Source organism: Morchella sextelata (genome assembly GCF_020137385.1).
Source record: "Morchella sextelata strain SCLS chromosome Unknown scls_12, whole genome shotgun sequence".
NCBI lineage: Eukaryota > Fungi > Ascomycota > Pezizomycetes > Pezizales > Morchellaceae > Morchella > Morchella sextelata.
In genome coordinates this window covers 1,041,653-1,055,666 of record NW_025408627.1, presented here as the reverse complement: position 1 = coordinate 1,055,666, position 14,014 = coordinate 1,041,653, and the positions used below count along the sequence as shown (strand labels likewise).

Sequence of the window (14,014 nt, the reverse complement as noted above, 5' to 3'; positions counted from 1 at the left end):
TCTCATCCGCGTGTTTTCGACGCAAACCTCTTTGCTGCTATGTACTGATGCGATGCTGTCTCTGTGCACGCGCAGAATACAGTCAAACGCCCTTGCATCTGCAGCTGCGGATTGATACCTGTGGTGGGAATGAATATTGCGTATTTGCCTCTGTTTCACTGCCCGGCGTTTTATTAAGTGATGGTGGTGATGTGCCCAGGGATTCTGGTGGTGTAATCAGGGAAGGGACTAAATGAGGTTCGCGGTTGAATTAAGCATGGTCAGGTCTCTAGTCTGTGCGGCCCTGGCGTTCTCGAAGGCCTTGTCGGGAATGCTTTGACGCTTGGCGGACCCTGGAACAGGAACAAAGGAAAGGAGTCACCATAAGGCTGATCATCGGTAACTACATGTTACGTTACCTACTAAAGACGTTGAGGAATTTGAAACCTCACCTCAACCCGACAATCCAACAATCCTTACTTATAACCTCAACCTCCTCAACGATTTCTTGCTTTCAAATCTCCATACTTTGAAGTGTACCCCATACACAGGGGTTTCTAACTACGGTACTCAACCGTACTCACATGTATGCGATGATATGTGTGATGGTGTACATGAACCTCATCCATCCTCATCCATCCTCATCGGAAGCAGCAGTCAGGTACCCGCTATCAGTACCAATCTTCCGAGAGCCTCCGAATTGATATCACTTCTGGCATGTATATACATGTACATATCTATCGGACATGATGGCGGCGGCGGCGGCGGCGGATATCCTGATAATTACACGATGTATGCTCCACAGTAGAGCCGGACGGGTCTTCAATTCTTCCTTCTTCACCGCAGACTGCAAGCAGCAATTGACGAATTGAATCACGTTCTGCCTCGTCTCCACACACAGCACCTCGACATAAACGAAACAAGTTCATATACAGTGGAACCGGAACTCATGTAGACCCGGGTATTTACCCGTCGATCAGTTCTACGAACCACTCTTCGCCCAAGTTTGGTGGTGGTGCAACCACCAGCTCTGCATACTGGGTGGGTCCCCGAATAAACACACATACGATAAGGAGAGAGTCGAGCTAGAGGACAAGATAGGTATTGCACCTTGATGTCTTGCTAGCTATAAAGCCGCAGACCTTCCCCCCTCACAGAATTTAGAAATTTACCCGGATGGATTCAAGATCTCTAAACGTTCCTCTTCGCAGCAGAAGCACTTACAGACATGTGGTGTTACTCTTACGTCGTTTAGGGTCAAAAAGTGCACACAATGCAGGTCTTTATCATGATGCCGCATGCCTGAAACATAAATTGAACTAGGTCACAAATCCCACACCTTGATCGGTAAAGTCGGATACTCAGTTTTCTCGGTCTATTTTGGTTTGTGTGTGTCCTCTAATTCTCATTTGGGGGGGGGGATCAAGCTTTCGGGAAAAACGCGCAAATACTCTACTTCGGAGATCAGAGATGGGCCAGATCCCCGATGCGAAACCCTTTGAAGTCAGTTTTTGGTTCTATGATAGCATGCGGCGAAGTTGCGGCTTTCCTAAGACAATTGAATACGGCATGTTCTATGTAGGATATTTGATTTACTTCTCCTCGAATCCTCTCCCTCGGAGCTCACGCCGTTCGAGGAAGTTTTTTCTTTTCTTCACTTTCCTTTTGGCCGCGGTCACACATCGTGAAATTCGGGCACATGCGGTTCTCAAATGAACGCACACTAACTCCTCGCTTGGTACAGTGGTTTTGTAACGAGCATGAGTAAGAAACGTCACTTTAAAATAATGGAACTCGCCGGCCCGTCACATTGGTCATGTAATATCGCGGAGCTCCTTGGAGAGGAGAGCGGGACTAAAAAGCATCGCTGGTTGGCTGTATTTCCGACCAAGGGCAAATGATTTTGAAGACGGTCTCACGTGGATCTCAACATCTCACATTTTTTCCCCCTACCTACAGTCGTTCACGAATACTGCCACTTGACGAACAGGGATTCCAAGTATGGCAAGAAATAGTCAAGCAACAGCCAAGCTGCGAGATCTCCAGTCCTTTTAATTTCTATTGGCCCAAAGTCCCCTGTTCGTCAAGTGGCAGTATTCGTGAACGACTGTATCTGCTGCTCAACTCTTTTTTTCTTTTTTTTTCTGCCCGAGAAAAATAATTTACTGGTGCACTCCCACCCCACATCTAAATACGTAAGGATGAAAGGGGCTGTGTAGCTACCAGATTTGGGATTGGAGCCTTGATGCTAATGCAGGTTATCGCTGTTATATACTTATGTTATTTAATAGGCCGTGTTGTACTTATCCTACGGCATGATACAAAACTGCCCGTTCTGTCGGCTTCAACGGGCAACGACACAATCTATTTGATAAATGGCAGAGAGGCTACATACTCTACATTAGATCATATGATGTACCATTTTAAAGGGCCCATCTCCATGTAAATGACGAAACCCACCTTTCTTACCCTTGTTAATTTTCAGAACTGCACAAAGCAATAGGATGAGACACAAAGTCTCGCTCGGGTCTCGGGAGACGAATAGGGTACGCATGCGCTATCAGCCCAATTAGTAACTCTCAAGACAGAACTACCCCGCATTCTAGAAAACTGAAGGACTTAGCGGTCACATATCACCTAAGGGTCCCCCCTTCCGATTTTTGCATATCGCGAGTATTCCAATCAGCAATGACCTCCCCAATCGGACGGCGCAGGGGCTCCACATTGGCCATGCTTCATGCACAGCTTGCAATCGTACATCCCGAGTTTTGAGAGATCCGGAGTACCGGTATCATAACGGCTTTTCCTCCCATGCCCGAGTGAGGCGGACGATCAAGGAGTTGTTTCAAAAACACAAGTATTCCCAGGATATCGGATATTCATTCAGTCTACAAGTACCGTGACGTCCATAGCAACAAAGTACAAAAGCGAAGGATATATATATGTGATTAACTCCCTTTCGCCCAATACCTCCCGCCACAATGTACGCATATGTCCAATCCGGTCAAAACCGCCTCAGCCAAAGTTTTCTTACCCTCATGTCCTCTAGTCCTCATTTCCATTTTATCACCTTCAAGCACCGCATCCCCGAGCACGGTCCTCGAGCATATTGTGCATTCTTTGGTGAGTTTTGGTTCCTTGATTGGGAGGAACGTCAACGCGCAACGCGAAAAGCGATGATTCCCCTCGCACTCCGCAACTCGCAGATCCTCCCAGACCATTCCTTTCTTGCAGAGCGTGCATTTCTCGAACTTGCTGGTGAATAGCTTGTCTTTTTCCCGAATCGTTGCCAGACCTGAACCGTCGTCGTCTCCGCGTTCTATGACGTCCAAGTCGGCAATGCGTCTTTCAACAATCTGAAGCTCAGTGATGACATCTATGATGGTTCTTTCGGGATCCCCTGCGTTATCGGTAGACGTTTCATCGACACTAGAAAGCCAGCTAAGAGCATCCCGGGCAGCTTCAAGTACAGGTCGGCGGTTGTACAACCCAAGAATGCCGATACATGCAACTGAATATAGAATGCGTTTGCTCAGCGTCGATCTAGCGGTAGTCTCATTCCGAGGTGCTCGGAGGATACTGTTGATGTGATGTGCTACTATTTCCGTGTTCTCCCGTGGGACTAACGGAAGACCAAAATTGTTGCTATCAGGGATTATCTCTAGACAGGAACTATATCGAAGCGCATTCAACGAAGGTTGGAGGAGGATATTGGCGGATAAAGCATTCTCGACCGCCTCCGATGGTATAGAAGCACTGTCTAGGCCCCAACCTGTTCCCTTAAAACGATCTAAAGACTTCCGGATATTCCTCAAGATACCCTCCCGGTTGTCACCAAGAGTCTCTGCCTCCAAGAGGAGAGCTTCACTTGCCCGGGCTATAGGATTCGGCACTTTACTTAGGTCTATTTCTTCTCCAGCTAAGAAGCCCCTTGCTTTCCATACCCCTTCACTACCTTCATGTGTACCAAATACAATCCTAGTGTTCTCTTTTGATGCAGTAATATACTCCAAGCTATCATTTGGGTGGAAACTGCACGCTGCCGCTATCACGCCACCTAGAGGGCTCGGTGCAATACCATACACCCTGCAATTGGCGGCAGAAAGCTCGTACTCGTTCACGAAATCCTGCTTCCTTAGTGAGATGGCGTTGGTCCAGCGGGTGGCCATTGCTCGAAGTGCCTCTTCTTCCTCTTTGTCTTCTGGATAGGAATCGGGCATATGGGTATCTGTTTGGTCAATATCCCCAGATGTGTGACAGGTGGAGATATTATTGTGGTCATAAAGAGCCGCGGAGAGCGGAGAATAAACTACCGTTTGGCTTTGACCATTGACAGTAATAGCATGTAGGACTACTCCGGATGAATTTGTGGAGGGTGTGAAACATAGGCCTACAGGCATATTTTGGGGTCAGAGCTCCTGCTTCAAAACTCCAGTCAGGAATATTACGTACCAGTAATAGGTTCTACAAACCCATTCACGAACTCCCTCGTGGACACAATTTCTCCATCGGTGTTTATCGCAGCGATCATAATGTATTTAGATACTGCATACGCCAGGATCGACAATCCATTGAATTCCTGCACCAATATCATATCAGCAAAACGATCACTGATACTGTCTGATCGCTCTGCGGTCTGAGCATACCTCGTCAGCCCACGCGATTGCGAAAACCGGATGAACATCCGACATAGACTTGCCCACCAAAGTCTCTTCTCCAACCGAAACATTGACAGAGGGATTGCCTTCTTTATCCACGTCTAGGCCTATGGTAACTCTGGACATGTAAACCCTTCCATGAAATGAATAGGCCAAAAAAGCCTCATTCTTCCCCTCCTCCTGCGCACGTTTCCACAGGCTCCAGGTGAGATTGTTCACCCATGTTGCCTGTATTCCAGTTCCCGCTTGCAATCCTGCACCTTCAGCAGCAGTGAAATACCCCACAATTGAGTGGTAGTCATGCGTGACCCTGCGTTCCCCCACCTAGTTAGCAAAACGAAATTTTCTCGGCAGACTAGATACAAGAGTAAGTTAAACCTAAAAAATACAATCTCAAAGTTCTCATTGGCTGCTGCTATCAGTGACTCGCCACAACGGCGTGCTGTAAATAAGTGACATGCGGGGGACCACGATATGGCTCGTGTTCTTGAGCGTAGTCTGGACGTAGTTTCATCGGAGCTTTCGGACGTCCATCCTTCATAGTCGAATATGTCAAGTGTAAGATCGTGTTTCTGCCCACGCCAATTAGTTTTTTGTTATATTGAGTAATAAATGATTGGTCTAAAAGATTTGGTGTGAGAAAGTTCGCTTCACGTACCAGGTGCCAATCGCTCCAAGGATGGTCTTTGGGCTCAAAAATTCTTATTTGGTGGTTCGTTGCGAGGACTGCCAAAATGCATCTTCACCACCAATCACCATCATTATATTTCAGTATTGTCTCTTCAACTAGTGGGGATTCTGATCATGCTCTAAGCTCTTATCCTGCATCCTGTAGCCACTGAACCGGACTGACCTGCGATACTTGGAAGTTCCCAAAGGCGACCATGCCAATTGCTTCGCATACCCGGGCCCCTGCTCGTCGCCGATACTGTAAATCTCCGCTGCGTCTCGAAAATCTCAAACATCAGCATCAAGTCTAAAGCCCCTGAACTATTCGATTTCGCCCACACTCAAAAAATGATCAAGCCCAGTGAGTGGAACAATACCGTCTGCAGGGGGGATCTCATCGTTCATGGAATTCACCATTAACTCCCTCAGATTCGCCCGAGCATGGTGAAACTGGTGCGAGCGTTTTCCGCTAGTGTTTCCATTTTTCGGGACCTGCAAGACTCGGGGCTTCTGGTTAGCTATGTCTCTAATGCACGTAGGCAAAATTTTATTTGGCATGCTTTCTGCGAAGTATTTAAATTTTGGCCACATCTTGGGGGCAAGGAAGATCAAATTGAAAGAACGGACCAAGATAATTACATCCTCACTGGCTGACACGGCCAGCTGCCCATCCGGAGACCAGCGTAGACAGTCGAGAACGTTCGGTAGGAGCCTCAACCTCACGTCACGCAACATATTCAGGAACGGTTTTGAAGGCGGATGGATCCGGGGACTGACAGAATCAAGTGGGGATAAGATGACTGCTTGGATGGATTAAGACTGACGGTGCAGGGACGGCGTTCTTGCAGGCGGTGGGGTTAGAAATCAGAATCAGCACGGGGTTTTCTCCCTGCTTGTTCGAAATTTGGGCAGCAAACGTTGTTCTGAGTATGTACCTATGTCAGTCTCGACCCGGGACCATGTTTACAAAACTATCGACCCAATTTATGTGTGTTGAGTTGGTCGGACAACAGCAAGGAATTTTAAGGATAGATCCCGATATCGATAACGGGTTGACGTGACGCGATAGAAACGAACCCCGCTGTCACGAGCTGGAGAATGCAAACCCTAATCCATACTTGCTCGCTTGGGTTCCCCAGATTATCTCAACACGGATCGTGAACCAAGTGCGTTACACGTTACTAACGTATTACTCATCTCGCCCCTCTAATATTAGTGTCACTCCGATAGATAATCGATAATCGATAGCCGCGATATAGTTCCTGGTCAAATCTCAACTACCGAAACCAGAGAATTATTAGAAATATCGATATGGACCGCCTGTTGAATAGACATAACTATCCCTTTTCCTTCTAGACTATTTTTTTTCTATGCGGAAATGGAATCCGCACTTCAAGGCAGTACGTACATCCTTACCTGATTAGTAGCTGTGTTATTCCTAGTACCTAGTTCTAAGTATCCCATCCCCGGCCTTGCAGACAGGATACATGTAGCCTTAGACATCAGTAGGAATACTCTGGGTACTTCCCTGAGGGAGCTTACTATGCACATACTTAACTCGGATGAACATGACTTTGAAATTCTGGTTCTGCACTGTAATGTAGAGTGTAGACATCCCTCCAGCCATCCTGGGCTATCCATCGCACTGGAATGAATAAATGTCTAACTACTGTACCATGTAGGTATGTACCTACTCTACCTAGTTACAATTATTACGATCACCAGGGACAGGGACTTTCAGGTGAAATCTTCTACCTCTGCTGCATACAACATGACATATACATTGTTCCACTGTAGCCAAGCACATCAACCTCTCTCGATCGTCGAGGCTCTCCGCCATCATGTCATGTCATTTCATTCATGACGGCGGCGTCGTGCAGAAGCGTTGCCCCTGCCCCTGTTGATTTCGAGACGAGTTGCTAAGGAACAGCATCATCACTGGCTGAACTGGACTGGAATGGGCTTGCAGCCAGTGACCAGCGATGATGATGAAATGGCCCGACATTAACCTTGCATGCTTTCGTTTACCAGCGAACCGGACAGGACGGGGGCCTGGACAGATGGACAAAGACATACAAAATAGGCGTGGGAGGGGTAGAACTAATAACTTCCAATCCTGAAACATGCGGAGTGTAGAAAAGGGCAGAAACCAAATACTCTTGCACAACCCAAGACGAACAGCTCACCAACAGATGGCACAGGATATCCCGGAGCCCTGACTAACTTTGCAAATACTCTACACCACCCTTGTCTTGCCCCACATACAAGCGCTTTGTTGTAATGTTTCCCACTTACTGATCCTGGGAAACAAACCACAGGCATTTTTTCAAAGCCCCAACAAGGCAACATACAACATCATCACCTTGCATTGTTCGTCATTAGGCTTCTGGATCACATCTGTTTTCAACAAGAGTTGATTTTTCCAAGTAACATTTTTACTATGTTTTATTTTTGTCTCGTATTTCTCGTAACTACAACATTTGCCTCAGAACTAATCCCTTTTTTTCCCCACCATGTATTTCGCTTCCTCCTCTTTCGAAGAGCGCCTGACCCCCCAAAATAACCATTCCATTGTTGCACTTCCAACTCTTACTTCCAGCTCTTTATTTTTTTTCTTCTATTCAGCCTGCACTCTTCTTGACTGTGTTACCATTTCTGTGTATCACAAACAATCGATTGTCGACTCGTCGTCGACGCCGGCTTTCCACGTGTCTGTCTCATCGACCGATGAGGAGACGCAGTAAGAAGAAACGAGACAACCAACCCAACCAATAGAACCTTCCAAACGCCCGACTTTTCCCACCCTAACAAAAACTAATACCGCCAATAAAGCAACATCTCGGGGAGACGGCCTGCTTACTTTCCCCAGACTCCCAGCCGTTATCGCATGAGAATAGAAGTTTAAGCAGAATAAGAAAATACAAGGGGAAAGAACGGAGAAAAAAAAGGAATGATCGCATTAAAAAAAAGCAACACTTCGTCCAATGTTAGGTGAAGTCATCCCCATATTAATAGAGATTAGTTAACGACGCGCGCATGAAACATGGTATAATGAAGAAAAACCGGGGGTATATCTGGAAAGGTCGAATAAGTCCCAAAAAAGAGTAGTAAGACCATTGCTTCTTGAGCAAGTTTGGCTATTTTTTTTATATGTATCTATGTTCATTGGGTTAGAAGTGGATAAAGTCCTGTTGCATAGTGACTTCATGAGGAGTGTCGTCCTTAGAGAGAAAATCATCGTCGCTAAACGCATCAGAATCGACATCATCACTGTTGATTTCTTCACCCTCCTCTTCGCTGGAAATATCGCTTTCCTCGGAATCTTTGTCCTCTTCAACACTGGATCTGTGGGCCGAAGCGGCTGCGGCGGCCGCTTTCTCTATTACTCGCCTTCGTCCAGCCTTTTGCACGTGTGATAGCTTGCACGATTTGTCGTTGCAAACGCCCTTTTCGTCGAAGTCAGGACAATCTCGTACGTGTCGCTCGGTGCACTCTGCGCCCTTGTCGCAATATCCATAGGTTGCGAAGGGGCGGCAGATAGGAGCAGCAGGGTTAACCTTGACGTGCGCATACAAACATTGGTCTTTCTGACAATTGCCATAACCAAAATGTAGGCACGCTGGAACACGATGTGGCTTGGCATCGTGAGACAAGTCGCATGAATCCCCGTCCGGACACGAATCATTTTTGAGAAATCGCGGGCAAATAGCAACTTTGTGAGCATCATGGGTGTATGGGCAAGACATCCCGTATTTGCATTGTCCTATAAGTAAAAAAAAAAATTCGAGTGATCGAGTCAGTTCATCAACCCTTTCCCATTTGTATCCAATGGCGCGGTATTTTTTGTGAAGGGGAGCTCTAAGGCAACAATGAAGTCTGCAATAAGAGCCGAGATAAGCGATTGGAAGAAATAGTCGGTACCGGTATTTGAAAAGTATTTGCAGGGTTTATTAATCTTTAAACCGCGCGTGTTCGTTGATTGGCTGTACCGTAAAATAATAGGGTTTATTGTCAGCCATACAACGAGAGACGATAAGAGTGGGACAATGCTCTATGGAGGCAATGATGTATACTCACCGTGATGCTTTCACTAAACCAGCCCTCCAAAGATTCCCGTTCTTACTTCGTACGAAATTAACACCACCAACGACGGCTTTCTTAGGAGTGGATTTCGCTGCCTTCGGATCATCTGTTGCTGACCAGTTAAACCCAACACTATTTTGTTCCATTCCTATTAATGTTTGTTCCTTGCCCTCACCAGATATTTTTTCTAGTTTGCTGCCGTTTGCAGCAACTCGATAGCGTTCCCCTGATATTATGACCTCGTAAGGAGTTTGATTTGTGTTTGACGCCAACCCTCCATAAGTAGGACCACGGGACTTTTGCATCCAACTTTTCATTTTCAATTTATCTTTTTCCTCTCTTCTCCGCAATCTCTCCTTGGCTTTCGCCTGAGCCTGTTGGCCAAAAATGGAGCTATTGATAAGTTGCACCGCACCTGGTGCGCGTTTTGCCACCCATGCCGTCGACTTTTGCTGGGCAGGCAAACTGGACCCAGGTACTGGGACTGATGTTGGAGAAGGCAATGCCGCATTTATAGATTCGGTGCCAAAACTTGATACTGAGGAAGCTGTGGCAATTGTAGGGCTCGTCGACCCAGATACTGGTTTATTATTATTGACCACAAGGGTTCTATGTGAATAAGCAACAGGTGCTACCCGGCCTCCTCGGCCTCGAAACCTAGTTCGGGTGTAAGCAGCCCTTATCGGCGGTCGCCATGATGGCGTGCCTCTTCCCCTAGTTGAATTTTCTAATAGTTGACTGTTAACATCGCGTGCAAGTAGTGGTCGCCACAAATCCAGATTATCAGAGAAAACAGATATGGAAATGAAGTAAACAGCGTAGCAGAAGAGTAAAGAGTCCCATACGATAGTTAGAAGAGTGATAAGGATGTTGTCCTTGATGCCCAGTACTGGAAGAAGAAGGAGAGCCTGGTGCCAGTTCCCGTTGATTTTTATGTCGATTGATTTGACCTGTAGATTACGTTGTTTTCCATCATCAGCTTCTGAGACCATGCCTCGAAAGAGTCACCGAATGCGATAGGGGCCGGGTGGCTGACCAGCAAGCTGGCCTATTTTTGCTAGAAGTGCCTGGTCTTCAGACATGGTATAATAATAATGCGCCAAAGATACTACAAACTGTGTGATTCCAAAAGGGCTGGAGGATGCAGATGAAGTTTCTAATGATGGTGGCGGTGGGGTAAAAGAGCAAATGCAGGAAAGAAGGGGAAAGAGGGAGAGAATGGGGGGCGGTTCGCTGGGTTTTGTCCTTGCGATCATAAGTGGTGGGACCAGGTCCGTGCATGGCATGTCCGACTAGGATCGCTGTGTGGCGCGCATCTGCCTTCTTGGCAAAGATCACGTGAATGTGTCGAGTGAGATCGTGTGTATCCCGAAAGAAGGTTAACTTTGTCTTTGATGAGTGACATTGGCCTTTCTTGCCAATATCGTTTTGACTTTTTCACGGTAATTTGTACACGTATGTAGTTTTAGGGTATGAAACTACTTGAACGCTCAAGTACATGTACATACATTTATCTCTAATACGCCAATGCCTACATGTAGTTCCGACGAGCTATACGTACTAACTAGGGGTGTCGATCTAGTAAAAGGCCTGGTACTGTGGTAACGCAACGATGGGACAAATGGCCGAAAAAGTAATTCCGGGCCCTCGCCACGGTTCTCTGAACTTTAGGAAGGTTCGGAGTGATCGGTCGCGTGGTTCTTCGGGATAAGGATTTGGCTGTGCGGACGGTTTTACCAGATCGACACCCATATACATACATGTAACACATACACACATACATGTATATAGCATACAATATAATGTATGTAGTTAAAGTCAAGTACGTGAATTTATCTGGCCGTGCATATATGAATAGCATGATGTCAGAAATCATCGCATTCGCGCCGCCCCACCACAAGCACAATTGATGCTTTAAAGAACTGGTTTTTTGTAGTATAGTTAAATGACATCTAATGTCTTGTGTACCAACCCCTTGTCCTTTTAACAGCCTCAATGTGCCTAGGCATGCCTTCACCCAACCTTTCAAATAGATTGTCAGGTATCAGTTCCCAGCAATGAATTAGAGCTCCATGAGGGGTTTTAGCGATCTAGTATATTAAGTATTCAAATTACCCCATACACAAGTAGGAAGTGTCCAATCCATAAGGCATACATGTAGATATCAGAGCATGATTTACGGAAAGTATACATGTGAATTAAAGAAAAAGTACATATGAAATTACACAGGAGTAGCACCGATTATTTTCCTCCCATGTATACAGGGTTCAAGATTGCTAAACCACTATGGCAAACTTTCTCATAAGGTAATATCAAAAATACAACTTATGCGTTAATCTAGCAGGGGGTCTCACCAGAGCTAACTAAGGTTTAATCGCTAGGATTATGAGTAATTCACGCGTATAGTGATTTCTCACATCGATTGACCACTAACTATTCTCCAACTTCCGTTTGTACTCGCTCTTCAAGCACCACTTTCCAGCATAGTCCCCGCGAACAGTGTATTCTGCAATATCTTCCAATATCTCTCTAAGATACGCTTCTGGCTGGTCAAGTTTCTCAACGAGAAGCTTAATTGAGTAATACTCATAATCTTCGAAAAGGTCGAAAAGTTTTGTTTGGATGGTTTCCTTTGAGCCACGATATGCTTTGTCGAGTTTCTTCACACGAAGGCTATTAGATTGCTATTATGATAGCACAAGGTGTCAGAAGATAATATTTTCAAATAGAAGAAGGATGTGAGTTAGCACATACTGTGATCTTTAAGAAAGGCTTGATGGCCATGGGCCCAGTCTGTTTGGAGATGAAAGCATTGTCATCGATGTGTTTGTTGAAATATTTCGTCTTTTTTTCTAGGTTCCTCGCATTCAAGATTCGTTGCCGCTCAAATTCTGCATTCTCAGGATTTTTAACAGGTTGCATAACTAGCTCAGCAATTGCAGTTCCCATGAGGGCAGTCGGGCCTATATTTTCTTATGTTAAAAAATTGTGTTTATGTAGATGTGTGGTAATGATGCTCACTGTTCTTTATAATTCGGCGGGTAAATGTAGGGTTTACCCCTTCTCCTTGTGGCCCTTTGACGTGAACTTTCCTGAGGAGCCTAGAAGGTATTTCAGGAAGCTCATCATCTTCTTCTGCCTTTCTCTTTAAGGTAACCTTTTCCGTGAACACGAAGGTGTTTGCAAGTTCCGAGTTGGTTGGTTTCAGGTTGTACGCTCGCGGAATCCCGGTATTGACATACTGCTCATCAGAAAGAAAGATCTTCATCATCTGGCGCATGGCCCCCTCTCAGGATCATTAGTTTCTTGCCACTCGCTTACGATAAAGAAAGGTAGGTTCTCTTACACTGGCATCCTTTTTATTGACCATGACTCGGCCAAGAACAACTTCCTCTTCAGAATTCGAGAGGATGGGATTCCAGTTTTCTCGAATAAACGCTGGGAGTTTAACAAGCCAAACATGGTGATTTGAGTGTTGTAAGTCACATTCATCGGTCTCCTCATAAATATTGGGGTTTAAGTCTGAAGAGGATTCTTCAAGTTTCACTTCATGTTTCTCATCTAGAGTCTTTCTTGGGGTAGAGTCGGACTCAACCTTTTCTTCCTTGATAGTAACAATGGAGGGCATGGCGGTGATGAATGAAGGAATGTGTTCGATGGATTGTTGTAGTTGATGTGTGGTTGAGGGGGAGCGCAGGTGTCTTTGTAGGTGTATGTGTTCATTCACACGTCCGGATCCATGGCCATAGAATGGTAAATTCTTGCCTGACATCGCACCAAGAATCTTGAACCGAAACTCCATGTATCATGTTTCTGTAGCCAGTATATATCGTGAGATATTCATTGTGATTTAACAAATACACATATCGCCATTACTGCACTCTGTGTCAGGATTCTGGATCTTGATAGTGCTGATTTCGTCTGAAATTACGCATACTATTAACTTTTGGTCGGACACGTGCGCACTAGCAGTCCAACACGAGGAAGACTTAGCATGTACTACATGTACATATGGCCTCCCAGCTCGAAGATTATAGAAAAGCTCCTGTTTATCACCAGACATGATCACAAACTCCAGAGACGATCTGACAAGCACTATATGTTCAAGTGACCGTAGTTGGCATCCCTTCGTCTGTATTGACGATAGAAGACTTTACCCATTCAAGTGTTTTTTACTTCTACAGTTTCCGGTAGAATTATTGCGAAAGCCAGAGCTAAAAGAGTGGATCCTGTTGGTCTGTGCTCGTAGCAAAAATCTTTTAAGGGCTAATAGGACTATCGGGTCACGGAGAACCCACTTTCGCAATAATTCTACCGGAATCTGTACTTACAGAGACCTAGGACAGGATTAGATGTAGGCGGCTATAGGTACAAAGTAAATACAAGTAAATACATGTACATGTATGTACTGAATACATGTACTTACATGCAAAAGTTCATGTAGTCTCGTTCTAGACATAATCCGGTGGTGTGGACAATAATAAATTACGACCACGCTAAATTACTATCATATCAAAAATACATGTACTCAACCACCACTACCATCACTGGATTGGGTCTGGGAACGAGACTAACGCATGTATATATGTATGTGTACTCAGTGCGTACAACTTGCTAGATTTTTA

At 45.5% G+C, this 14,014-nt stretch overlaps 3 protein-coding genes across 3 annotated transcripts; all 3 read right to left on the bottom strand.

The window, feature by feature from the left end:
* Positions 1 to 2,927: 2,927 nt before the first annotated feature.
* H6S33_002163 (uncharacterized protein) lies at positions 2,928 to 5,523 on the bottom strand (the record flags this gene model as incomplete). The annotated part of the gene is made up of 5 exons (XM_044833521.1): positions 2,928 to 4,369; positions 4,432 to 4,558; positions 4,626 to 4,947; positions 5,016 to 5,209; positions 5,491 to 5,523. The coding sequence occupies 5 exons, from the start codon at positions 5,521 to 5,523 to the stop codon at positions 2,928 to 2,930; spliced, it is 2,118 nt and encodes a 705-aa protein (XP_044693306.1).
* A 2,953-nt stretch (positions 5,524 to 8,476) lies between these two features.
* On the bottom strand, positions 8,477 to 10,471 carry H6S33_002162 (uncharacterized protein; the record flags this gene model as incomplete). The annotated part of the gene is made up of 6 exons (XM_044833520.1): positions 8,477 to 9,069; positions 9,228 to 9,289; positions 9,384 to 9,495; positions 9,559 to 10,116; positions 10,235 to 10,339; positions 10,426 to 10,471. 6 exons carry the CDS (start codon positions 10,469 to 10,471, stop codon positions 8,477 to 8,479), a joined length of 1,476 nt encoding a protein of 491 aa, XP_044693305.1.
* A 1,347-nt stretch (positions 10,472 to 11,818) lies between these two features.
* Positions 11,819 to 13,017, bottom strand: H6S33_002161 (uncharacterized protein; the record flags this gene model as incomplete). The annotated part of the gene is made up of 4 exons (XM_044833518.1): positions 11,819 to 12,073; positions 12,144 to 12,352; positions 12,411 to 12,675; positions 12,736 to 13,017. The coding sequence occupies 4 exons, from the start codon at positions 13,015 to 13,017 to the stop codon at positions 11,819 to 11,821; spliced, it is 1,011 nt and encodes a 336-aa protein (XP_044693304.1).
* Positions 13,018 to 14,014: the final 997 nt, after the last annotated feature.